Here is a 26,992-nt window from a genome sequence, read left to right as displayed (position 1 = left end):
TGATCAGTTTAAGACTATAGCATTTTTATTTTGTCTAATGTTTCTGTCTTTCTCTTTCTGTTTGTGTTTTCAGGTGAATGAGCGGATTTCATACTAGAAGCAAAGGATCATCGAATTTAATACCTTTGGAGTTAGAGCTCGGCCGCCTAGAGAGACAAGTGAAAAAGAAAAGACTTGAGTCCGCTGAAGAGGTTGAAATGGCTGAACACCAAGAAGACCAGTTTCAGGACAACCCGCAAAATCCAATTCCTGTAGATGAACGAGAAGGCAACAATGCTGGTGATAATCAGCAGGCTGGTGTAGCTGCAAGACAACAGGCTGGAGACTATGGCATGCCTAGGATGACGCTTGCACATTATGATACACCAGATGCATTCTATGCCGATCGTTCTGGGATTCGCCCACCTCCCATTGAGAGAAGAGACTTTGAGATCAAGACTGGTCTCATTAATTTGGTGGAGAAAAATCCGTTTCATGGAAACCCGTCTGAGGACCCGATGTATCACTTGGAGCATTTTGAGCGAGTCTGTGACACCAGCAGACATAATGGAGTTCCTCAAGGCGCTTTGAAATGCAGGTTGTTCCCGTTTTCCTTAGCTGATAAAGCTATCAGATGGTTAAAGTCCATCCCTCCAGGATCTCTTACTACATGGGAAGAGACAAGAGCTGCTTTTCTACAGCATTTCTTCACCAAGTCAAGGTCCACATATCTGAGAAGCAGAATTGGAAGCTTTCAGCAGCTTGATTCAGAAAGCTTTCATGAGGCTTGGGAGCGTTTCAAGGAGTACACACAGGACTGCCCTCACCATGGTTACACTGATGTGAGCTTGCTGAACATTTTCTATAATGGAGTTCATGAAGAGAGTCAAGATGCCATGGACACAGCAAGTAATGGTGATTTCATGACCAAGACTGTTGAAGAAGCTTACACCTTGCTGAACAACCTGTCATCCAGCAAAGCAAACCGCAAGTCAAGGTTTGACACCAGCCAGAAGGGTGTTGGTTATGAATCCAAGAAGATAGATGAGCTGAATGCCAAGATTGAGATGCTTCTCAAGAGAGATCAGAAATCTGTGAAATTTGTGGAGGAGCAAGGCTATCGTTCCTCACAAGAAACTGTTGGTGATGATTCAGATGATATGCAAGCTGATGTGAACTACATTGGTGGTCAAGGAAACTACAACAGAGGCTACAATCAGAACCTTGGATGGAGTCAAAATCAGCAAAATAATCTGTCTTACCGGAGCAACAATGTGGAGAATCCACAACATCAGTCCTACCCTCAGGCAGGAAACAGGCAGAACCAGAATCAGAACCAGAGTGTGTTCAACCAAGGATATCAGAACAGAAATCAATATCAGGGGAACAACTCGGGCAACTCAGGATTTCAGCAAAGGCAGCAGTACAACAACTACCAGAATCAAGGGAATGCCTCTTCGTCACAGTCTTCTCAGGATAACGAAATTAAGAAGATGCTGCAAATGGTGCTAGAAGGTCAGAAGAATAGCACTGCAGAGATAAACACCAAGGTGGATAACATGTATGGAGAGCTTAATGGGAAGTTTGAAACTTTGAACACCCATTTGAAAGTTTTGGAAAAGCAAGTTGCTCAAACCGCCTCCAGCAGCAGAACAGCACCTGGATTTCTACCAGGGAAGTCAGAGACGAATCCCAAGGAGTTTGTGAATGCTGTAACACTTAGGAGTGGAAAAACGATTGAGGGATCGAATGAGAAAGAGATCGACCGATCTAAGGAACAGATCGACCGATCCAAGGGGAAGGAGATCGACCGATCCGGTCCATCTGGATCGACCGATCCCGTGCCAACGAAGCCAAATTCCTCTGAACCTGAAGAGGTGTATGTGGCGCCTCCTGCTTATGTTCCTAAGGCTCCATACCCATCCAGACCAAGGCAGAAGATCAAAGAACGTGAGTACGAGAAGCTAAAGAACCTTGTTGGGGAGTTACATGTGAGATTGCCATTCGTTGAAGCGGTGAAGATGGTACCTTCTCTTAAAAGGTACATGAAGGAGATTCTTACCGATAAGATGAGCCTAGAGCGTGGTGTGTTGATGCTCAATGAGGAATGTAGCGCAGTTCTACAAAATGTCATGCCTAAAAAGCGTGAAGATCCCGGAGCATTTGTTCTACCATGCCGCATTGGATCACTTACCTTTGAGAGGAGTCTCTGCGATCTGGGTTCAGGAGTGAGCCTAATGCCTTTCTCTGTCTCTGAGAGGCTAGGCATGACGAACTACAAACCTACAAGGATCTCCTTGGTCCTTGCTGACCGATCAGTGCGAAGACCAGTCGGTGTACTAGAAAACATCCCTGTTGGTGTTGGAAAGGGATATGTGCTTACCGATTTTGTAGTTCTGGAGCTGGAAGAGGAACCTAAAGATCCTCTCATTTTGGGCAGACCGTTTTTAGCTACTGCTGGAGCCATGATTGATGTACAGAATGGGCATATAGACTTACGTCTAGGAGACATGGCGATGAGATACAATGTGGAGAAGGTGCTGAAAAATCCGACTATTGATGGACAGACTTTCTGGGTTGATACATTGACTGAACTGGTGGAGGAAATGGATGAAGAGTTGCACACTGATGATCCTCTACAAGTCGCATTGACCCAAAGGGAGAGTGAGTTCGGGTTCATGAACCAAGAAGTGGTTGGATTTTCTGAGATTTTGGATTCAGCCTCACCGATTGAGAAGCATGTCGCCTATGTCAGCCTTGAAGACTCAGGCACCGATAAAACCGTCAAACCGTCATCCTCCCAACCAGATTGGAGTGAGGAGAATGCTCCAAAGGTGGAACTTAAAGCCCTCCCAGCTGGGCTGAGGTATGCATTCTTGGGACCGAATTCCACATATCCTGTTATTATTTGTGCTAACCTGAATAATGTGGAGACCGCTTTGCTTCTTTCAAAATTGCGAAAGTATAGAAAAGCATTGGGGTACTCTTTGGATGATATTACAGGTATTTCTCCAGATCTTTGCATGCACAAGATTCACTTGGAGGATGAGTCAAAGACGTCCATAGAGCACCAGCGAAGACTGAATCCCAAACTGATGGAAGTTGTGAAAAAGGAGATTCTAAAGCTGTTGAGTGCAGGGGTGATCTACCCAATTTCAGACAGCACTTGGGTGAGCCCGGTTCATGTGGTTCCTAAGAAGGGTGGCATCACTGTCATCACAAATGAGAAGCTGAGCTGATTCCTACCAGAACAGTCACAGGGCATAGGATGTGCATTGACTACAGGAAGCTAAACTCAGCCACAAGGAAGGACCACTTCCCACTTCCTTTCATTGACCAGATGCTGGAAAGACTAGCCAACCACCCCTACTACTGTTTTCTCGATGGCTACTCCGGGTTCTTTCAGATACCCATTCATCCAGAGGACCAAGAGAAGACAACATTCACCTGTCCATACGGTACTTTTGCCTACAGGAGAATGCCCTTCGGATTGTGCAATGCTCCTGCCACTTTCCAGAGATGCATGATGTCGATCTTTACTGATCTTATTGAGGACATTATGGAGGTTTTTATGGACGATTTCTCAGTCTACGGTTCTTCATTTACCGACTGCCTTGCTAATCTGTGCAAGGTGCTGGAAAGATGTGAGGAGAAGAACTTGGTGCTAAATTGGGAGAAGTGCCATTTCATGGTGAAAGATGGCATTGTTTTGGGTCACAGGATATCAGAGCAGGGTATCGAGGTTGACAAAGCAAAGATTGAAGTTATGACCAGCCTACAGCCTCCTAGGACAGTGAGGGATATTCGGAGTTTTCTGGGACATGCCGGTTTCTACAGGAGGTTTATCAAAGACTTCTCTATGATAGCGAGGCCACTCACCCGTCTGCTGTGCAAAGAAGCGAAGTTTGTTTTTGATGCTGACTGCCTCGCTGCGTTTCAGATTCTCAAGAAGTCTCTAGTCAGTGCTCCCATTGTGCAGCCACCAGATTGGGACTTGCCATTTGAAATAATGTGTGACGCAAGTGATTACGCGATTGGAGCTGTTTTGGGGCAGAGAAAAGACAAGAAACTCCATGTGATCTATTATGCCAGCCGAACGCTTGATGATGCTCAAATCAAGTATGCTACCACTGAGAAGGAGTTGCTGGCAGTAGTTTATGCTTTCGAGAAGTTCAGGTCCTATTTGGTGGGCTCGAAAGTAATTGTGCACACAGATCATGCAGCCTTGAAGTACCTGATGACGAAAAAAGATGCTAAACCGAGACTCTTAAGGTGGATCTTACTGCTACAGGAGTTTGATATTGAGATCAGAGACAAGAGAGGAGCAGAAAATGGAGTGGCAGATCATCTTTCCCGAATGAGAGTGGAAGCTGAAACACCACTGGATGATACATTACCCGAGGAGAATGTCTATGTGATCACCTTGCTGGAGGATGAGTATTTGGATCAGGCTGATTGCTGTGTCATGAGACAAATTCAGGATGATCTCCCATGGTTTGCAGACTTTGCAAACTACCTATGTGCTGGAATTGAACCACCGAACCTGAAGGGGTATGAGAGGAAGAAGTTCATGAGAGATGTGAACCACTACTACTGGGATGATCCCTTCCTCTACAAGAGATGCTCAGATGGTTTATTCAGGAGATGTGTTCTGGAGAATGAGATGCAAGGGATTCTTTTCCACTGCCACAGTTCAGAATACGCAGGCCATTTTGCAACATTCAAGACGGTTTCTAAGGTCCTGCAGGCTGGTTACTGGTGGCCTACACTTTTCAGAGACGCCCATGAGTTTGTCTCAAAGTGTGATGCATGTCAGCGGAAGGGCAACATCAGTAAGAGAAATGAGATGCCCCAAAATTTCATCCTTGAAGTTGAAGTTTTTGATGTATGGGGAATTGATTTTATGGGCCCTTTCCCATCTTCTTATGGAAATGAGTACATCCTGGTTGCGGTTGATTATGTCTCCAAGTGGGTGGAAGCAGTAGCCAGCAAGACAAATGACTCTAGTGTTGTCAAGAAAATGTTCAAGACAGTCATTTTTCCAAGATTCGGGATCCCGAGAGTGGTTATTAGTGATGGAGGCTCTCACTTCATCAACAAGACGTTCGATAAACTGCTGAAGAAACATGGAGTAAAGCATAAGGTAGCTACACCTTATCATCCTCAGACAAGTGGGCAGGTTGAAATATCGAACCGAGAAATCAAGGGGATTTTGGAGAAGGCTGTAGGCAAAACAAGGAAAGACTGGGCTGTGAAGCTTGATGACGCCTTATGGGCGTATAGAACCGCCTACAAGACTCCCTTGGGCACCACTCCTTTTAATCTGGTCTATGGAAAGTCTTGTCACCTACCTGTGGAATTGGAGTACAGTGGTTTTTGGGCAACGAAGTTGATGAACTTCGACATTAAAACCGCTGCAGAAAGGAGGATGGTTCAGTTGAACGAGCTGGACGAGATTCGGTTGAACGCCTATGAGAACACCAAAATCTACAAGGAAAGAACTAAGGCGTGGCATGACAGAAAGATAATCCCGAGAGACTTCGCTGCTGGAGACAAAGTCCTTCTGTTCAACTCTAGACTCAAGCTATTTCCTGGAAAGCTTAAGTCTCGTTGGTCCGGACCTTTCACCATCACAGAGGTTAGACCTTATGGAGCTGTTGTCTTGGAAGAGAATGGGAGGAAGTTCACAGTCAATGGGCAGAGGCTAAAACCTTACTTCACAGATGCAAAACCCGAAGAAGGAACCAACATTCCTTTATCGGAACCCGATCTCGCCTAAGGACAACAAAATAGTCAAGCTCGCGACTTTAAACAAGCGCTGAGTGGGAGGCAACCCACATGGTTTGATTTTCTTTCTCTTTTGTGATTATGTTTTCTTGTGTGAATTGATTTTTGGTTGTGTTTTTAGATGATTTTCAGGCATGTATCACGATCAGGCACAGATCGGTCGATCCAGGTTAAACAGAACGGTCGATCTCAGTAACAGATCGGTCGATCCGGGTGAAACAGATCGGTCGATCTCATGAAACAGATCGGTCGATCCGGGTGAAACAGATCGGTCGATCTAAGGTAGGTATTGTCTGGTTTAATTTCACTTAGTTTAAACCGGAAAACACCCATACAAACACCCAACTCGCGAAAATTTGATCAAAACACTCATAATTTCATCTTCCTCTCCTCTCAAACTCTCTCAAACCTCTCAAGAACAACCAATTCGATTTCATTCATTTCTCATCCGATTTTTGTAATTCTTGGTGCTAAACTCATTAGTTTTTCAAGCTCTATCCATTTCTACCATCAGTTTTCATCAAGACACAGGTATGACTCTCTAAATTTGGAATCTAAAATCGCCCTAGGGTTAGATGTAGGGGAATCTCCGAATTCTAAATGGAATGGCATCTAGGATGGTTTGTTTGTGATGATTATACTCATGGGTTACCTTGATTGCCAATTTCGTGGGTTGAATTGGGATTTTAGAGAAATAATTTCCAATGGTCATAATGTTGATAAAAGTTCAAATTAAAACTGAAATTCTAATTGTTTGAATGAAATGCTTGAATATTCATGATGATTAACACTTTGCAGCATGATTTTTTAAGCAATTATGAATTTGGAACTGAAAAATAAAAATTTTAATTTTGGACTTTAATTGAAAAACGAAAATTGGAATGGTGTTTGATGTGTTATTTTGAGTTTTGAGAAGAGATGTGTGCTAAATTTTTACATGTTTAGGGGATTGATCAGAATTGATTTTATAAGAGTGTTTTTCTATTTGTCTCTTACTTGGGTTTGATGAATTAATTTTGCAGATAATGCCTAAGAGACAGAAGAAGCAGGGTGAGCGTGGGAGCTCCTCGGTACAGACTGCTAGGCTCAGCACAAAGGGCAATTTCCGAAAGACGGATAGGTCTCATCCTGCGAATCGAGAGATAACCCAGCAGTGGGATATACATGATGATGATTTCTACGAGCAGATGAGGGGAGTGGAAATATGTCCGTCGCGCTTCGCTCACAGAGACACTACAGATGCATTGGGGATAACCGAGGATATTGAAGCCTTGTTCGAGAAGATTGGCCTGGGGTACATCTTCGATCTCCACTGTGATTGCTATGCTGATTTGACCAGGCAGTTCCTCGCATCAGCCCGCCTCTACCATCCTGACGAGGACAACCCGGTAGCTGATAAGGCAATGTTCTCCTTCATTGTGAACAGGCAGTTCCACTCCATGACCATCTTTCAGCTGTGCGACGTCTTTGGGTTCGGGAAAGGACGTCAATCTTGTGTTCCTGACTTCCCGGAACACAATGATTTCTGGAAATTCATCGCTTCAGGAAACTTCATCTCTCGAGAGGCCAAGCAAGCTAGAATTCGTAGCCCTGTTCTGCGATATGCAGTGAGAGTGATCAGCAGTGTTATCTATGGGAAGACAGAACCCGCTGCAGTGACAAAAGATGAGCTAGCTCTTCTGTTCATCGGGGCTGGACACCTATGGCCTCAGGGCGCAGACATTACCTATGTTAGCGGGAAGGACATAAACATAGGAGCTGTGATCGCGGAGAAGCTTGCGTACTTCAAAGTTTCAGACACGAAGAGATGTGGGTTTGGAGCGGTTATCACACAGATCTTAAGGCAATGTGGAGTGTTTCTTCCACCTATTGACAGAGTGGTGGATAAGAAGGGGATGCATCAGAACTTTTTCGACATGAGAGCACTCATTAGCAGCCACTACCTCACCGGCCCTTGGCGAGGTAGCATCGACAAGTCAGCCCCTCATATCTACCAGTTCCAGGACCCACAAGGGAGAGAGCAATTTGTCAAACTACCCGATACCGCCATCACCGAGCTGACTGATCCAGGTGCCCTCATATTTCTACCACCGCCTGCATCTCTCTGCACCAGACCCGCGACACTGAAGAAGAAAGGAGTCGCATCATCATCGACACACCAGCAGGCACCACATGATGATATAGAGGAGGAACCTGAAGATGAGGAAAGTCTTTTCCCCACGGATTTCACTCCGTATATGCTGCCACCAGCACCTCCCGCTACTGCATCCGCTGCTGAGATCAACGCTTGGTCCATCAAGAGCCATCAAACCAACAACTCCATACTGCTGAAGATGTGGAAGGGAATCTGCAACATTAAGAAGGGATGCGCATCACAGCCAGCTGTTTCTGGAGATAGCGATGACGACTCAGGCGCTCACGACACCGCTGCTGGACCTGAGGCAGCGGAGGACTCTGATGATGATGGAGCATTGGAGAGGCGCTCGAAGAGGCGCACTGACCGCAACGCCTGATCGGTAATCTCTCTTGGAATTATTTTCACACCGAGACGGTGTGAAGTAAGTCTGGGGGAGGATGCTACTTATGTACCATATTGCTATTATTTCTTTTATTTTCTTACTTTATCGGATTTGATTGTGTTTTTAAAAAAAAAAAAAAAAAAAACTCTAAAAACTCTCTACGTATTTTTATCAGACCCTGTGATGATTATTAGACTATTTCCTTGTGTGTTGTGCATTACATTTCATATTGGCCATTTTTCAGGACTGTTAGCGCAGACAAACCGAGGAACCACTTGACCAAACAACCTCTCCTTAAATCTTTTATCAAGTCTCGGTGAATTGTAATCGACTCAACTATTTTTGACCATTAACGAATTTAATTTCTTTTGACCAGGAATCAACATCAGGAAACGGTACACCATATACACATTCAGGATTTTCTTTACCACATTTTACCACTCTTTAATAATCCTGAATGGCCAGACTCATCAATAGTTTGGTACCACACCTACACCTTACCCTTTTATTTCATCTCCATGCATTCTTACACGCTGATTATATGTGCATACATGTGCAAAAACAATGGAGAGATTAGGGTAGACATGGTTCATCCGACTGCTTAGGTAGGATCGGAACATTTAGGTGGTTAGACACGGACCTGTGTGTCTAGAGGTGTAAATAGAAAAATTGGGTGTTGTAAGTGTGTGATTGCATCGCAGTGTATATATTCGATTTTGGTTTGTATAATTTTTCGTTCTGAAACTTAAAAAAATAATAATAATAATAATAATAATAATAATAATAATAATAATGATAAATAATAAAAAAAAAAAAAAAAAAGAGTTCATGTTTATATCTCATTCAGTAGATTTGATTTAGACATTTTATTTTTATTTTGTGTACCAGAGATGATGCGTTGTTTAAATTTGGGGTTAGAGTTTGAGATTTGTTGGGTTTTGATCATTTGAGACTTGAGCAGTTCGAAAACGTGGTTATCAATATACTCGGTTTCTCCAGCGATTTTGCATAATGTTTTGCATTTTTTGTTATCGCTGATACCCACAAACACTTGAGCCTCACCTAATTAAACACTAAAACAGCCTCCCAAACACCAAGCCCGTTATACCTGATGGAGATATCTTTGGTGGAAAGGTCACGCCCTTTTTAATGAATGTAAAGAGTTGATTACTTGAAACTGAGACTTGCAGGTCTGAAATATGGAAAGGTTTGCGCGGTCTTGGTGGGGATTTGGAACGAATGCCTTGACAGTCTCTGATTTAAGTGGTTAGCGAAATCACAAGGTAAGGTCTACTGAGGGTTAGTGAGCTCCCGAATTTTAATCCTCTTTACTTGAGGACAAGCAAAGATTCAAGTCTGGGGGAGTTGATATTCCGTGTTTTAAACGGTTTTAAACTCGTTTTGGAGAAATTAAATGGTCGGTTTTAATTAATGTTTTGGTCTATTTGATGCGTTTTGGTGTTCTTAAGTGTAATATGCAGGTTACTAGATAGCTTGCAAGAAAAGAACGCATTCGGGATTTATTCAGAAGCAAGATGGACCGAACAATGGACCTAATGAGAAGTATTGATCGCACAGGACGTGAGATCGACCGATCCGGTACATGTGGATCGACCGATCCCACGCTTTCATGCACTAGATCGACCGATCCCACGCTCTACGGGCTCCACACGCACAAACGAGCTTTTCACTCCTTTTTACCCACTCCCCTCAATAATAGACAGAAGAACTCGACCTTTGGGACTCAGAAAAGACCAGGGGCGACCAAGAAGGAGATTTACAAGTTCTTGAGAGAGATTTGAGAGTTTTGTACTTGTTTTGTGTGATTTGTGAAGATTTGTAAAGGAGTTCATCTCAAAACCATTTGGAGAAGATCTTCTGAACCTTTCCTCTGTTTTAATACAATCTTATCATGTTTTCTTCATTAAAATCGTGTTGTTCTTGCTTAGTTATGTGTGAGTAGTCATCTAGTTGGGTTTAGGGGTTCTCATAGGGGATTTCTTGATGTTTTGATTCATAAAACGTGTGTAGACTAAGGGATTACGTTTTGGTTCTTCATCTAATGGATTTCTTACTGCTTGAACTGAATTGATCACTTAGTTCATGATTTCAGATTGTTTGATGCACCGAAAGTGATTGTTTGAATTTCCGAAAATACTTTAGATGAGCAAAGTGTCCTTAACCCTCGAAGTTGATGTTATTGCGCTTTGTGAACATATTGAACCTGTTCTTAATGCTTGTTTAGAAATTGAAACTCAGCGGAAGTTAGTGTGGAGATTTCTATAACATAGAGAATTAGCGCTACGGAAGTAGGTTAATTCTAATATCGTGTTTGAGTTCTAGACGGTTCTTAATATATCCATGTGTCTGCCATTAATTGTATCTTGATTAAAAAGAAATCCCTGAGAAATCCCAATGCCCAACGTTTGTTTTAAAATAGTTTTCAAATCGTTTAAATCATCTTTTTACAGCTTGTTTATGTTTTGTGACACTAAAGAAAATTAAATAAAAACCATCAAAATTATATCTTTGTTCGCTGTAGCTATTAACTTGTCTGCAACTCTACGTGTGATCATCGGTCCCTGTGGATTCGATCCCGCATTACTACTGTGTACTTTACTGTGCACTTGCAGTTAGATAATCGGGTTAAAACTCGACACATCAGCACTCCATGTGGTACTTCAATACCTAATAGAGACATATGTATGCAAAATTCAACCTAGACATGGCTAAATCCTAATCTATATGATGAAAATGCACATGAATAAATGGATAAAACAATGTGAATATGCAAGATATCACTAGACAACGTTTGAAACGTGGTAGACCAATAGGTTCCAAAGATAAGAACCCAAAACTAAGAAAGGTGCAAAGAATGAAACCGAGGTTGTTGAAACCCTATACACGACCGCAACCGTTCCTAAATCCCGGGACTTAACCGCGGCTGATCCCAAAACCCTAATAGCGATCACGGCCGATCATGAATGCTTAGATGCGGCCGGCCCTGATGTATCTAATACTGATTCTTGGGACGCCAAGATTCAAGGTACTGAAGGTCCTAATAATAATGAGATCTCAATAAACTATGTCTTGTCTGGGATACAATGGAACAGAAAGAATGTCGACATTGATGATATATTTGCATACAAGGTAGCACTTGAACTTATGGATTTGAATGAGGATCATGAACCCACGTCTATTTATGAGTGCACTCAATGATCAGATTGGATCAAATGGAAAGAAGCTATAAACGTGGAGTTAAACTCTTTAAAGAAGAGAGATGTCTTTGGACAAATAGTCCGGACACCATATGATGTTAAACCAGTCGACTATAAGTGGGTCTTTGTAAGGAAAAGATAATGAACACGGCATGGTCGTGAGATATAAAGCACGGCTTGTTGCACAAGGATTCTCACAGAGACCAGGAATCGATTATGAGGAGACATACTCCCCTGTGGTGGATGCTACTACTTTTAGATTCCTCATAAGTCTGGCTATAAGAGAAAAAAATAGACTTACGGTTAATGGATGTTGTAACTGCATACATATATGGGCCACTGGATAATGAGATTTATATGAAAGTACCAGAGGGTATAGAGTTGAAAAACAAATCGAGTACTCGAGAACAACACTGTATAAAGTTGAATAAATCTCTTTATGGATTGAAACAATCAGGTCGAATGTGGTACAATAGACTAAGTGAGTACCTAGTGAAAGGGGGATATAGAAATGATCCGATCAGTCCCTGCATATTCATAAAGAAATTCGACAATAAGGGCTTTGTGATCATAGCAGTGTATGTTGATGATCTGAATATCCTAGGAACCTCTGGAGAGATCTCCCAAACAATTGAATATCTTAAGAAAGAATTCGAGATGAAAGATCTTGAAAAAAATAAAGTTTTGTTTGGGATTACAGCTTGAGTACATAAGAGATGAAATCCTTGTGCATCAAATGTTATATACAGAAAAGTACTCAAGAGATTCAACATGGCCGAGTCTCACCCATTATCTAGCCCCATGGTCGTGAGGTACCTCAGCCTGGACACTGATCCGTTCCGTCCTAAGATGGACGATAAAGATGTCCTTGGTCCCAAAGTGCCATATCTCAGTGCCATAGGAGCTTTGATGTATCTAGCTAGTCACACGACCAGATATATGTTTTGCCATGAATCTATTGTCTAGATTAAGTTCTTGTCCAACCCAAAGGCACTGGAACAAGATTAAACATGTTCTTCGTTACCTGCATGGAACGAAAGATTTGGGTTTATTTTATACTAACCATAACAAAGAAGAATTAGTTGGCTTTGCTGATGCAAATTATCTCTCGGATCCTCACAATGCTTGATCACAGACCGGCTACGTCTTTACTCATGGTGGTACGACCATCTCATGGCGTTCCCATGAAGCAGACAATCGCGGCCACTTCATCAAACCATTCGGAAATCTTGGCTTTTCATGAGGCCAGCCGCGAGTTGTTCAGAACAGGAGGAGTAATACGTGTTGTACTCTTTTTCCTTCACCATGGTTTTGTCCCACTGAGTTTTCCTGGTAATGTTTTAATGAGGCAGCATCTAAAGCGTATTACAATCCCTGTATGGTTATGGCATCCAAGGGGAAGTGTTATAAATCATATTGTGGATGTCCATAACCGGCCCGGTTCATAACCGGCCCAATGCTAGAGAGAGAGAGTCGACCGTGAGGAGAGAGAGGGAGAAAGAAAATCGGCATGTTGCATTTTCCTTATTAGTTTATGATTTGTACTCTTTCCATATTTGTATTTTTTTAAAAAAAAAATTTTCCATTATTCTACGATGGTGTAATTCTTTATATATAAATGATTCCTTCAGAAACATAGATTTCATTCTCTAATTTCGCAACAATTACTAGATATTTTGAAATTTATATCACCAACACAAAACTTTTTTATCTTCGTATTAAATTGTTCTTGGCTCTTCTTTCCTAAATGATTTTTTTTCTGGCACGCAAATTTATCTACCTCTCCTCTGCCCCATAAAAAAGTCAGTGCCATCAACTCTTCTTCTTCACTAATTGTGAGGGAAAATTGTCTTTAAGTTTGACGCTAGCATCAATCCACCTTTTTTGTTGATGAAATTAGAATTTTTTAATTTTGAATAAACAAAATCAGAATACAAGTATGAAATAACCAGAAAAATACATAGTCAATCAACAGAACTTCCGAAAAACAAATTATTGCACAAACAGATATATGGGCCATACGTTGAAAACGATAAATCATGAGAAGTGAATTTGACTGATGCTTCCCGAAGTAAAGACTTATCCTCGAACAGATTTTATACTTTGTTATTTTCCTTCTCCATGAATGAACTTCTTTTGATGAAAATTGTGTGTTTTGCTAGCAACTTTTGGCTAATACTCAAGCCCTTTCTCAAAAAAAAACTTTTGGCTAATACTCTTAATTACACACATTACACACAGTATAATAAAACCAAATGCTTTTATTAATTGAAATCTCTTTGTTATAAATGGATACCAATGCCTACGTACCCATCACCTTCTAACAGGGTTTTGATTTGACTGCACCCTTCTAGCTTGATCCCGGTTATTGTATGCCTTGTATATATGTTGATTCCCCAATTCTCCGACTAAGAAGTTGGATATTCATAATCCAAGCTTCTACATCAATCATATATTTGTTATCTTTGTCACCAATCTTGGAGTGTATCTCCACATCTGTATCCGTTCCATTACGTCCCCTAAAAGTCAAACTCACCAAATCGACTGTTCTCTTTGATTTCGCGGTCGTATTGTTCACACAATATATCACGGTAAATGAACTTAACAAATGAAAAGATCTACATTTTGTTGGATTTATTGAAGACTCAGGTAATTAAATTATGGTTAATTATATGTAATATGAAAATCATTTGCACATACTTATTGAATTTCATATATGTGTATGTTGATTATGACCATCTATTTTATCCACTGTGGTTTCATGAGTTGGTAAGGCCCGATTGCTAAGATAATAAAGACACCCATGTAGTTTACATAGTTATTCTTTTCATGCCTATGAGTTCCAGAAACGCTGAGCCACTGTGAGTTCAAGGAAGGCATATGCTGAACACTGATGGATTGGTTGCTACGACATCGAGTGGTATTAGATTGTTTGAGGGCCAAATAGCATATTCTGAGAATGGAAAGAAATTTTACAATTCAAGACATACATACGAACCATGGAATTTCGATGATCTAAGTTATATGATGAGTATTTTTTAGAGAGGAGTTGAGGGATTTCTGGCAACCATAGTGATGGTAGAAAATGATGAAGACCAAGCTACATGATACACTAATAGTTGCACTGTATGCAAGCATATTTGAACTTTTGAAAGGGTCACCACTGGTCATAAGAGACGTTCTCACTATTGAGTTAGAACCAGGGATGATACCAGTTTAATGCAAACTGTATCATTTAGCGCCAAAAGAGGCGGCTGAAATGAAAAAAAAAAAAGCAAATAGCAGGAAGATTTAACTGATAAGGGATTTATCAAACCAAGAAGAAAAAAATGTAAAAGACTATAAAGAAGCATTGTATATATTAGATAACGAATCTTGTAATTAACAAATTGTTTAGAGAGTTTGAACGTAATAAGTTCATGAAACCAGAAACTGATCAACGTATATGACCGAACCAATTCCACTTAAACCAAATTGGTTTAGTTTTCATCATGTCCACCAATAACTGCGTCATCTGGAATGTACCTTTTCCAGAACCAATGTTGCTTCCAAACTCTTCCCATCTCTTCAATGGGAACACCTCTGGTCTCCGGAAACAAAAAGTAGATGAAGATGGTCATGATGGCAACCATGCCTGCGAAGAAGTAGAAGAGACCAAACTTCATGTGACAAAGCATTGTCAAGAAGAATTGACCGATGAGGAAAGTGAAGAACATGTTGACTGAGACGTTGATGGCTTGTCCCGCTGGTCTGATTTCCAATGGACAGATCTCACTGGGTACTAACCAACCCAATGGACCCCATGACCATGCAAATCCAGCAACGTACACACATATGAAAACAAGAATCCAGTCTGCTGTTGCTGGTGTCAAGGTTCCGGTTCCCGTGGTTCCGAATTTTAAACCGATAAATGAACCAACAAGAATCTGAAAAGATAAACAAAACATGCATCAATCATATATGTGACTTTGTTTAGGAAAAAGAAAGAAAGAAATATATATACACCCTACTAAATTACATATTATTTTCAAGAAATTATGGTTCTTTTTACAGTTTCCATGTTGAGGTTGTAATGATTTTAAAAAAGAAAAAAATAATTTAATCATCTAAATATTCAGGAAATTATTCTGATCCTTTAAAAACATGTGTTGTTGAATTGTCATTGTTTTTATGAAAAATACACTTTCCATATATCTAAAATATTTCTAGTCCCCTAAATGTCGGAACCGGCTATATTTATGATTGTTGTGCATGCAAACGGATGTTTTAGTGATTAGGGTGGAAAAGCTAATGCAAACACAAATAAAGATAGAAAGAATTGAAGGCTATGTAAAACTGATTTGTACCTGACATATGAACATTTGAATGCCACCTTCAAGGAAAAGAAACCTTCTTCCAAATCTATCAACCGAGTATAGGGAGACAAAGGTCGCGAGCACGTTAACTACACCGGTTATTACAGCCGACATAAGAGCAGCATCATCTCCAAAACCAAGAGTCTTGAAGAGAACAGGAGCGTAGAACATAATGACATTAATTCCAGTAATCTGCTGGAAAAAGGGAATGGCCGAGCAGAAGACTAAAGCCGGTCTGTATTTGCTCTGCCTGATGTTTTTCCATGGATGTTCTACCTTTTTAGCAGCTTCACATGCATCGCGTATATCTTGAAACTCATGGTCAACGTTTTCCGTTCCTCGTACTTTCTTCAACATTTGTTTTGCTTCCTCGTATTTGCCTCTCTCAAGCATTGAGTTTGGTGTATCGGGCAAAAAGAATGATCCGATCACCATAAGAATTGCTGGAACAGCTGCTAAACCTAAAGAAACCCTCCACCCATTTTTAGCCATATTAGATGTTCCATAGTTGATCAGATTCGCCACCAAGATTCCAGACGTAATAGCCACCTGGAAACAAATGTTTAGCGCTCCTCTTATCTTTGCTGGAGCCATTTCCGAGAGGTAAACCGGAGTAGACTGAAAAGAAAAACAATTCTTATTGAGAATCAGCCTAGACAATATACATACATGATTTTATTTTTGTGGTCACAAAGTTCCGGACCTTTGGTCTATATAATGTTGCATGAGGCATATCACATATATATTTAGATGACATACAACAAATTTAGACCTAACCTGATTAGCAAATCCCACACCTACACCGAGCAAAAGTCTACCGATGATGAGCATTGTGACATTAATGGCAAAGGCGTTGATCAGTGCACCGGTGAGGAAAGCAAGTCCACCGGTAAACATGGAAACCTTTCGTCCATACTTCCTAGTAACAACCGAAGCCACAAAGGAAGCTACCAAAGCTGCTAAGTAGAGAGAAGAAGTAAACAATTGGAGCTTTTGGTCATCAAATTTGCAGTAAGCCGTCTCGTGCTTCGCCTTTACCCTTTGCTTCTCTAATTGTGGGAAGAACTTGCTAAGAAACTCATCCATTGATGTCACACCTCCTGAGATTCCAAGGTCATAACCAAAGAGGAGACCTCCCATGGCTGCAACCATACATGTTATGACAACGAAAACTGTGACTCCTCCTTCATAATCTCTTCCACCACTTCCTCCTTCTGACACAAAAGCTCCTCCTGCCATTTTTATTTTGCTTTTGCGCTTAGAAGGAAGGAAGGAATGTTGTGGCTTAATTTAAAAATGGGAGTCACTTTGTGATCCTTTAAATAGATAATGTAATGACACTATAATTAGGGGTTGGATTACGTGCATTGTGTAATAAATTTTGATCTTATCTTTGTTTGGCTTACGATTAGCTTGTTAGTAACAAGAGTTGGTTAACGTTAGACACCAAGTTTCATGCAGGGTTTTTACTGTATTTAACTATTTGCTATACCGTTTTCTAAGACCTATTTATCTTTTCATTTGTATAAAAATATAAGACAGTATATATTCATAATGATCATGAAAAGTAGAATATTGGCTTTTAGTTTCTTACAACCGTTCTTGTTGTGCTAGGGCCGGCTCAATGGTGTCATGGATCCTATGACAATATTTTTCTTTTAAAAATCTAATAGATATATGTTTTTTTCCTTAAACAATTATTTTTCTTTAAAAAATCTAATAGATATATGTTTTTTTCCAAAATACCAGAAATGTTTTTAAAAATAAATTTATGGAAATAAAAAAATACTTTCATATAAAAAACATTGGCACCCTTTTCTTATTTTTAATATTAAAATACATGTATTTTTAAAAACAAATTGGGCCCTTATCTATTAAGAAATAGGGGGACAACGGATTGGACCAGGGGCGGTTGCACCGCTCGCCCCTATCTAAGCCAGCCCTGGTGCTACTAAATAGTCTTTTTTTGTTTTTGTTCTTTAAATAGCTTTCAAAAGTTAAAGTGATAAAAATAGATTTCATTAAATGGTTAAATAAAAATTATATCCTCATTTTATAATTTTAATTAATTATTTATTAAATAAGATAATAATTAAATATTATAAAATTCAAAATGATAAAATCAAAGATAATTTTTTCGATTTTGTTTTTCAAAATCTGTTATTAAATTTTCTTTAAATTCTCTTTTCAGAAGTTTTCGTTTTTAATTTTTTTTTTGTTTTCAAATGTATTTTTTGGGGAAAAATAGTTCTTAAAAAACTTAGAAAAATATTAACGTGTATGACACCTTTCTGAATTTGCGAAAAATAATAATTTCTAATTCATGAATGTCTTCATGAATATGTAAATAGACTTATTGAATAAAACTTGTACATAAATTTAGATTTTTTCCTAAATGTGTATGTTATCTTCTATATTTGATGTATATGCATATTTAGGAAAATATTCTTTAATATATCATTTTAAATAACTTACGAAAATGCTTATAAATATGTATAATATCTTTTTCTTTGTTTGGCTTACGATTAGCTTGTTAGTAACAAGAGTTGGTTAACGTTAGACACCAAGTTTCATGCAGGGTTTTTACTGTATTTGACTGTTTGTTATACCGTTTTTTTCCTAGACCTTATTTATATATTTTCACTTGTATAATATATATATATATAAGACAGTATTATTTTTTTGTTTTTTTTGTAACTGACAGTTTTCTTTGTCTGTAAAGTTTCTTTTAAGAAAAAAATTGTTTTCGACAATACTCAAATATTGAAGCTTTGTCATATTACTAATTCAAACAAAATTCAAAAGAGTAGAAACTTCTCATATAACTAGATAGTGAATGAAGTAAAAAAAATGTTCCATGAGTTTTCAAGTTAGAATATATTCAGTGAGAATACATGTGGTAGAGATCTATGCCATCATCAAAAAAACATATGGAGCAAAATAGAGATGGTGACTGTGCTGTGAATTCGTAAAAACATCCCATGAGTTTTCAAGTAAGAATCCATTTTTAGTTTTATTCTAAATTAATATCAAGAGCATGGGAAATTGAGAATTTGTTTGTGGTGGAGATGCTATAATATAAGTTTTGGTTTGGTGAGAATTTGACCTTATTAGGATATATTCCATATCCTATAGTTTAACATATATTGTATATATCTTACGAGATTTGGAAATATTCTTTTTAGGAAGATTATGAATGTATATATATGTAACCTTTCCTACGATGAATAAAATCAAGAAGATTATTTTTCATTCTAAAATTTGTCATGGAAACAGAGCCTCAGATCTGAAAGACCTAATTTTCTTAAGACGCTTTCTTCTCTACAAGTTAGCGTTTTTCGTTATCTCTGTTTTTCATCTCTGAAAACAGAGCCTTTTTTCCTTCATATAAAACAGACCCTTCGGTCATTCTTTCCAACCAAAATCAACTACCATCATGTCGATTGTTGCTGCGAATCCAAAATATAAAACAATATCGCCATATGACTAAACGTCGAACGATAACCCCAGGGCTATCATATCACAACCTCAACTCAATGGTGTGAACTATGATGAATGGGTTATCAATTTCCGTATGGCTCTTAGTTCTCGGAATAAATTTGGTTTCCTTGATGGGAGTATACCAAAACAAGAAGCAGGCTCTCCATATCTAGAAGATTGGGTGGCCAACAATCACCTCCTCGTTGGCTGGATCAAACAAACAATTGAGCCAAAGATTAGGTAGACAATCTCAACTCGAGAGATTGCGAAGGACTTATGGGATATTATCAAGAGATTTTCTATCAAGAGTGGCGCTCGACTTCAACAACTCAGAAATTCTTTGGCAACTTGCAAACAGAACGGTTCTAGCGTTGATGATTACTTTGGTCGCTTAACCAAAATCTGGGATGGGATTTCCGAATGTATGGAGTCGAAACAATGTGTATGTGGAAAGTGTGAGTGCAATCTCAGTGCCGCTCACGATAAGGAAAAAGAAACTCTGAAGATACATGATTTTCTTTCAGGCTTAGATGATTCGGTTCATGGGTCATTCGATCTCAGTTGTGTGCAATAACACCTTTGCCGGACCTCGACAGCGTCTATCAGACAATTTTGCAGAATGAGACAATTCGTTCGAACATCACCACTGAAACTCAGGTGATGAGCTTTGCGACTCAAGCTTCACCTTCGTCTGGATTTCGATCGTCTGCACCTGTCTGGACTACAGACATCTTGCAACAAGGACTGACTCCAACAGACTCATCTCGTGGCAACCGTGACTTCAATCGAACGTGCACGTCTTGTGGAAAGAAAGGTCATGAAGCGAACTCATGTTTAAAAATTATTGGCTATCCAGAGTGGTGGCCTGATAAGCCTCGACCTAAGTATGGAGGAAGAGGAACTCAGAATGTTCAAGGTGGTCGTGGTGGTAGCTCTAACCCACGAGCAAACATCACGCAGATTCCAAGTGCAAACTCTGCTGGGATGAACTCGGCTGGAATGATTACAGACAGTGATCGTGTTGGCTTGACTGGACTTTCTGATGAGCAATGGAGTGCTGTTCAACGTCTTCTCAATGCCAACAAGTCGAATGCAAACTCAGTGGGTAAGATTAATGATACATTGTGGATTCTTGATAAGGAGCAACACATCATATGACTGGTTGTCTCAAGCTGCTCACTGATCTTCGAGACATAGCACCACTTCCGGTTACATTACCTGCTGCATCGAATGGTTGTGCTTCGAAACAAGGAACAATACAATTGAGCTCGCATTTGCGTCTGCAGAACGTTTTTTTGTTGATGGATTTCACACTAATCTGATCTCTTTTGGCCAACTAGTTACTGATAGCTTCTTGATTGGACAGGTTACTGATAAGTTGGTCATTCTGCAGAACCGCAAAACGAGGATGCTGATTGGAGCGGGTGAACGAGAGAGAGAGGGACTATACCGTTTTCGTGGGCTTGAGCCGGTGACTGCTATGAAGGCTAGTGTGCATGCATATTTAAGTTTGTGGCATAACAGGCTGGGTCATCCATCATCTCACATCACGGGGGTTGTTTCTGGAGTTACTGAGATTAGTAGTAGTGTTGAGAATTTATTTACAAGTTGTGATGTGTGTCTTAGAGCAAAACAAACTCGACAATGTTTTCCTTCCAGTTCTAATAATTTAAAAGAGGTTTTTGATTTGATACATGTTGATTTATGGGGACCATATCGTACAACTGCATTCTGTGGTTCAAGATATTTTTTGACGATAGTAGATGATTGTTCTAGTGCTGTCTGGCTGTATCTTCTAGCCGACAAAACCCTGGTCTCTCAACAGATTCAAAATTTCCTTGCCATGATTGAAAGGCAATTTTCTCGAAAGGTTAAGAAAATCAGAAGTGATAATGGGACTGAATTTATGTGCTTGTCGAATTTTTTCAGAGCACAGGGTATCGTGCATGAGACTTCGCACTACAAGAAAACATAATCTTAACGAGAGCGGTTTTCCTCGTGAGTTCGTCGTAAAAGAGGCTTTACGACGAATTAGCGAGGAACCACGTTTGCTCGTTACTCATCTGTCGTAACACATATTTTCTCGCTAATTCGTCGTAACTTAGCGAGGAATATATTTCGTCGTAAAGACGAAGTAGATCATTTCGTCGTAAAGACCACGTCAAAATTCCACGTAAGGAGGTCGCTATATTTCCTCGTAAATACCTCGAAACGAGTTCCTCGTAAACTACACGTAAATACCTTGAAAGTGTAACCTCGCAAAATACACGTAACGACCACGAAAGGATTTACTCGTAAAATACTCGTTTATCTTTCCTCGTTATTTCCTCGTAAATGTTTTCTCGTAAAATACTCGTTTATTATTTCTCGTCATTTCCTCGTAAGGTTTCCACGTAAATAGGTCGTACATTAGCTACGAATTTACTTCGTTTTTATTATTTTACAAAATTAAAAAATATGATTAAAAAATAATTAAAATTATTTAATTTATTAATAAAATTAAAATTTAAAATAAAAATAAATCAATATGAAAATATTTTATATATAAATAAGTTTTGAATTTATAATACAACAACCGGAAAACAAAAAACTAAGGGTCGTTCATCGCCTGGTAGAATTCATCACTCCTCCTCGTAACATCCACCTCGTTATGTACGTCGGATGACTCGCCTCGAATGGGATGTTGTTGTCGCATGTTCCTCAACATGGACTCCCATTCGGGATTTGTGGCCGCTATAACGTCCAAGAAGCCCTCGACTCCACCCATACGATATTTTGTCGCGGCCAACTCGTTACGCAGCTGAGCAGACTCTCTACGCAGCTCAGTGACTTCATCATCCCGTCGCTGATCATAAGACGATGTCGCTCTCGGAACATTGTTGACGGAACCAATCCCCAACGTCCGTCCCTTTTTTTTAGGGACAACCTTAAAAACAAAAAATAAATATTGTTAGTAAAAATTTAAAGTTATATTAAATGAATAATAAAAAATTAAAAATTTTGAAAATTTACCTCCTCGTAAATCTTATCCACTTCAAGTGTGGATAAGGTGACGGGTAATCCGTCGGTAGACTGCTGGGTCGGCTGAGTCTGGCGGTCTTCAACCCGAGCAACCACGTCGTTGTAGATTTTCTCGGACTTGCCATCTACAAATACGCCCGCCTTGTTCTTGTGGGTCCTCTCGTAAAGTTCCATAAGAGATGGGAGATGTCCCGTCTCTTTGGCGTAAAAAACATTTAAGAAAGTTAGAATAAAAATATCTACATAAAAAAATTTATTTAATAAAATATTTAATTACCATTTCCAAACGGACACCGGCGTGGGGTTTTTGGCCCGTAGTGTGAAGCATCGGCCCGTTTCCGTGCTCATCGACCGTGTTACGGGAGTTAGAGCAAGCCTGGGCGATTCTAATGGAATCAGGAAGGCGCCAATAACGGATAAGGCTATCCCACACATCCGTGGTGAGCTCAGCGGGTTTGCCACGGTCATACCCCTTCACGATCCAGTCACCCTTCCAGTTGGAGACCGTGTCCAACAAGCGAACTTTCGCCTTCGCGTTAAACTTCTTCCTCACCCTCTCAGTGATCCCAAGGCCCAATTATATTTTTGCTGTTGGAAAAAATAAATTAACAATTAGTTTTTTAGAAAGTATATATATAAATCATGAAAAAATTAAAGTATATATAATTAATTAATAGAAACTTACAGCGTAAATTTTGATCGTGTCGGTTACGTCCGATGCAAGACATCCGTCAACCCCCCACCAGGAAAATACAAATTTAAAATATAAATTATTTTTTAATGTTATAAAAGAATTTTAAACGAATTAAAAAAAATTAATGCAACATACCACAAAGTTCCGTCCGGTCGGTCGGGGTCGATGACTGGTAAACCTTCTCTGCCTGGCAGACGGAGAATGTCCTCTACAGTGTACTGCGAGTAAGGAGCACTCGGAGGCACCATCAAAACGGGATGAATATCGGCGGCCATCGGAGGAGGCACAGGAGGAGGCATCGTCGGATGAGCCATCGGGGAAGGCACATGAGGAGCCGATGGTGCACTAGAAGAAGTAGACCCAGAGACTCTCTGAGTGTACTGAGTCTCGGGGACAGTCTCCTGACCCGAAGAACTGGGGGCTGAAGAAGAGGCCGGGTCTAAACGACTACCCGGCTCACCGAAGATCTCTCTGTAATGGGCAGTAAGTCTTCCTTTTCGAACCTGAGAAAAAAATTAAATTTTTAAAATTAACATGAACAGTATATTTCCCAACATTATCCACCTAATGAACACTAAATAGCATAAAATCCGTAAACCTATCTAAATTCCCTATACTAACCACCTAATCTATCCTAAACTAACCAAATTAGAGAGGAATTAGAGAGGCTTACCATTGCTACGAAATGGAGAGGAAGTGGAGAGGAAGTAGAGAGGAAAGAAAGAGTGAGCGCTCGGGGTATATATAAGATTACATATCGTCGCAAATTCATCGTAAAATTACGACGAAATAGCGAGCAGTTACAAAGGCCCGTGTTTTTCAATACGAGGAAATTGCGAGGAATCACAAAGGCCCGTGTTTTTATATACGAGGTATTAACGACGATTTTGCTTACGTGGAATTAACGAGCCTTGCTTTCCTATATATATAACCACAACTCTCATTCTCAAACCACACACAAACTCCCAAATCACACCCTATCTGAAATCACTTTCCTCAGTAAAATCCTATTCATGTTATAAATATTTGAAAAAATAGGAAAAGGATAAGATATTAGAATTCATGTAGGCGAGACTTACATATTATAATTGCTGGAAGTCTTGCCACATGTTAATCTGGTATTTTTATCCTTTTCCTTTTTTCTAGTTTTTACACTACGAGGTATTTACGACGATTTCTGCTTACGTGGAATTAACGAGTGTTTTGTTTAAATCCTTTTACGTGGTGTTTACGACGATTTCTGCTTACGTGGAATTAACGAGTATCATGTTTAAATCCCTAAAATCCGAAATCTCCAAACCACAAACCCCAAACCCCAAACCTGAAACCCCAAACCCCATATTCCAAACCCCAAACCTCAAACCCCGAAACCTCTAAACCCCAAACCCGAAACCCGAAACCCGAAACCCTAAACCCCATATTCCAAACCCCGAAACCTCTAAACCCCAAACCCGAAACCCCAAACTCCAAACCCCATATTCCAAACCCCAAACCCCAAACCTGAAACCCCAAACCTAAAACCACGAAACCTCTAAACCCCAAACCCGAAACCCGAAACCCCAAACCCCATATTCCAAACCCCAAACCTGAAACCCCAAACTCCAAACTCCATATTCCTTATTTTCATATATTCCAAACTCCATCTTTATTTTTAAATTTCGTCGTTATTTCCTCGTTGGCTTACGAGGTATTTACGACGATTTCTGCCTAGGTGGAATTTACGACGATTTCTTATACGTGGTCTTTACGACGATTTGTGCTTACGTGGAATTAACGAGCCCGCGTTCTTTATTTTAATATTTCGTCGTTATTTCCTCGTTGGCTTACGAGTCTTTAACGACGATTTGTGCTTACGTGGAATTAACGAGTGTTATGTTTAAATCCCTAGAATCCGGAACCCCAGACCCCAAACCCCATATTCCTTATTTTCTACTTCATATATTCCAAACCCCATCTTTATTTCCATTCCAAACCACAATTCCCACATTTGCTTATTCATAAAACAAACTCCCACATTACCTTATTCATAAAACAAACCCCACATTATCTTATTCATAAAACAAACTCCCTCATCTTATTCATAAAACAAATACATCAATCGGATACATCGACATTCTCGTCATCACTAGAAACATCATCATTTTCATTAAACTCGTCTTCAACAGCTTCGTCTGTGGCATCATCGGTAAGATCTTCGTACTCGTGATTATGCGGATCAATGAGAAGGATGTCATCAATTTCTTGTTCAAGTTCCTCGACTTCATTTATCTGTTCTTCTTGTAATGATGGTTCTTCTCCACTGATGATTCGTCCTCGAGGTGTAACTTTGATCACTACTAACCAATTTATACTTGAATCTCTCATCCGAGGGTATGGAAGGAAGGTAACTTGGTCTGCTTGTGAAGCTAAGATGAAAGGCTCAAATTTGTTGTACCTTCGTCCACCGTTGACATCAACTACACCGAATTTGTTAGACCAAACACCTCTGTTGACGACGGGGTCGAACCATTCACATTTGAAGAGGACGCATTTCAGCTTCAGTATCCTTGGAAATTCGACTTCAATAATCTCCGTCAAGATCCCGTAGAAATCTGTTTCCCCTTTCACACATATTCCATAGTTACTGGTCGCCCGCTGTCTACCATACTCATATATATGAAAAGTATAGCCTCGTGTGAAATACATCTGTGATGTGGTGACCTTTACAAGTGGAGATTGAATTACTTCGTGTAACCACTTAGGATAATCTGCATCGTCGTCGTCATAATCAACCTGCAAAAATAAAGAGAATGTTAATAAAATACAGATCATGTATGAAAAAAGAGTTTGAGTTAATACCTGATTCCGCAACCACTTAATGAAGTGTTGATCTTTTCTTTTGTCTACGTCACTTGTGGATATACCAGGAAATATTTCTTCGACTTGAGAAACAAATAGGCTGTAAAATCACATTTTATAGGAATGAATCTCTCGCAATTATACAATTAATTATACTTATATGTGTTTCGAAGTGTCAATATATGTTACCTTTCAAAATAACGCATCAATGGATCTTCGCAATTGAGTAGAATATAGGTGTGTGCACTATGAGCGTCTTGTTCACTCGACTACCAAACCTCTTTAGACTTCCCACCGAGTCGCCCAATCTGGCTAAAGATGTCTGGAACACCAGCAACTGCATATGTTGGCACAACACCACCATCATCATATCTTCTTGGAGCTCTTCTCCGGGTACGTACTTTTGACGCAAAGTAGTACGATGTGAAGTGAGAAACTTCTTCCGTCAAACTTCCAGCAATTATAGAACCTTCAACTTTCGCGAGGTTCTTTGCTTTTCCCTTCAAATATTTCATGGCTCGCTCATACTGATACATCCATCCGTAATGTACAGGTCCACGAAGCAATGCCTCATATGGGAGGTGGACAGCTAGATACTCCATGACGTCAAAAAATCTGGGAGGAAATATCTTCTCCAAGTTGCACAATAGATGGGAATGTTCTCCTGAAGCTGTTCCACAACTTCTTCTTTAAGAGTGCGTGTGCTCAGATCCCTGAAAAATGCTCCAATGCCTTTTATATTCCAAAAAAATTAAACACACTGTTAGTGGTATATTATTTTGTAAATTATTATGATATAATACACTACGTACCTGCAAGTGCTTCATGTACGTTTGTTGGAAGTAGCTCCGCAAATGCAAAGGGCAGTAGTCGTTGCATAAAGACATGACAATCATGACTCTTCATCCCGGAGAACTTTTGACCCTTTTCAACACATCTAGAGAGATTCGAAACATACCTATCAGGGAACTTCACTTCTGATGCCACTCAGTTGAACAACAGCGACTTTTTTTTCTGAAGATAATCTGAATATCGAAACGAGAACTTGTCCTTTGCTTTTAATATGTAACTCGCTTCTTGAGCAAATATCCGGCAAGTCCA

The 26,992-nt window shown here is 39.8% G+C and overlaps 1 protein-coding gene and 1 non-coding gene across 2 annotated transcripts; both read right to left on the bottom strand.

Annotated features, from left to right (window-relative positions):
- Window positions 1–707: 707 nt before the first annotated feature.
- Window positions 708–814, bottom strand: LOC125581098. Its single transcript, XR_007318809.1, has one exon. It is a non-coding gene; the product is annotated as a small nucleolar RNA R71 (small nucleolar RNA).
- Window positions 815–14,982: 14,168 nt separating this feature from the next.
- Window positions 14,983–21,273, bottom strand: LOC106356758 (sugar transport protein 10). The gene is made up of 3 exons (XM_013796479.2): window positions 16,636–21,273; window positions 15,850–16,476; window positions 14,983–15,429 (listed from the first exon to the last, which is right to left on the bottom strand). The coding sequence occupies exons 1-3, from the start codon at window positions 17,095–17,097 to the stop codon at window positions 14,983–14,985; spliced, it is 1,536 nt and encodes a 511-aa protein (XP_013651933.2). The 5' UTR covers window positions 17,098–21,273.
- Between the last annotated feature and the right edge of the window lie 5,719 nt (window positions 21,274–26,992).

The sequence above is a fragment of the Brassica napus genome, chromosome C1 (assembly GCF_020379485.1).
Source record: "Brassica napus cultivar Da-Ae chromosome C1, Da-Ae, whole genome shotgun sequence".
NCBI classification, from domain to species: Eukaryota; Viridiplantae; Streptophyta; class Magnoliopsida; order Brassicales; family Brassicaceae; genus Brassica; species Brassica napus.
Note: the sequence above shows the minus strand (reverse complement) of the source record. Positions and strands in the feature narration are given on the sequence as shown.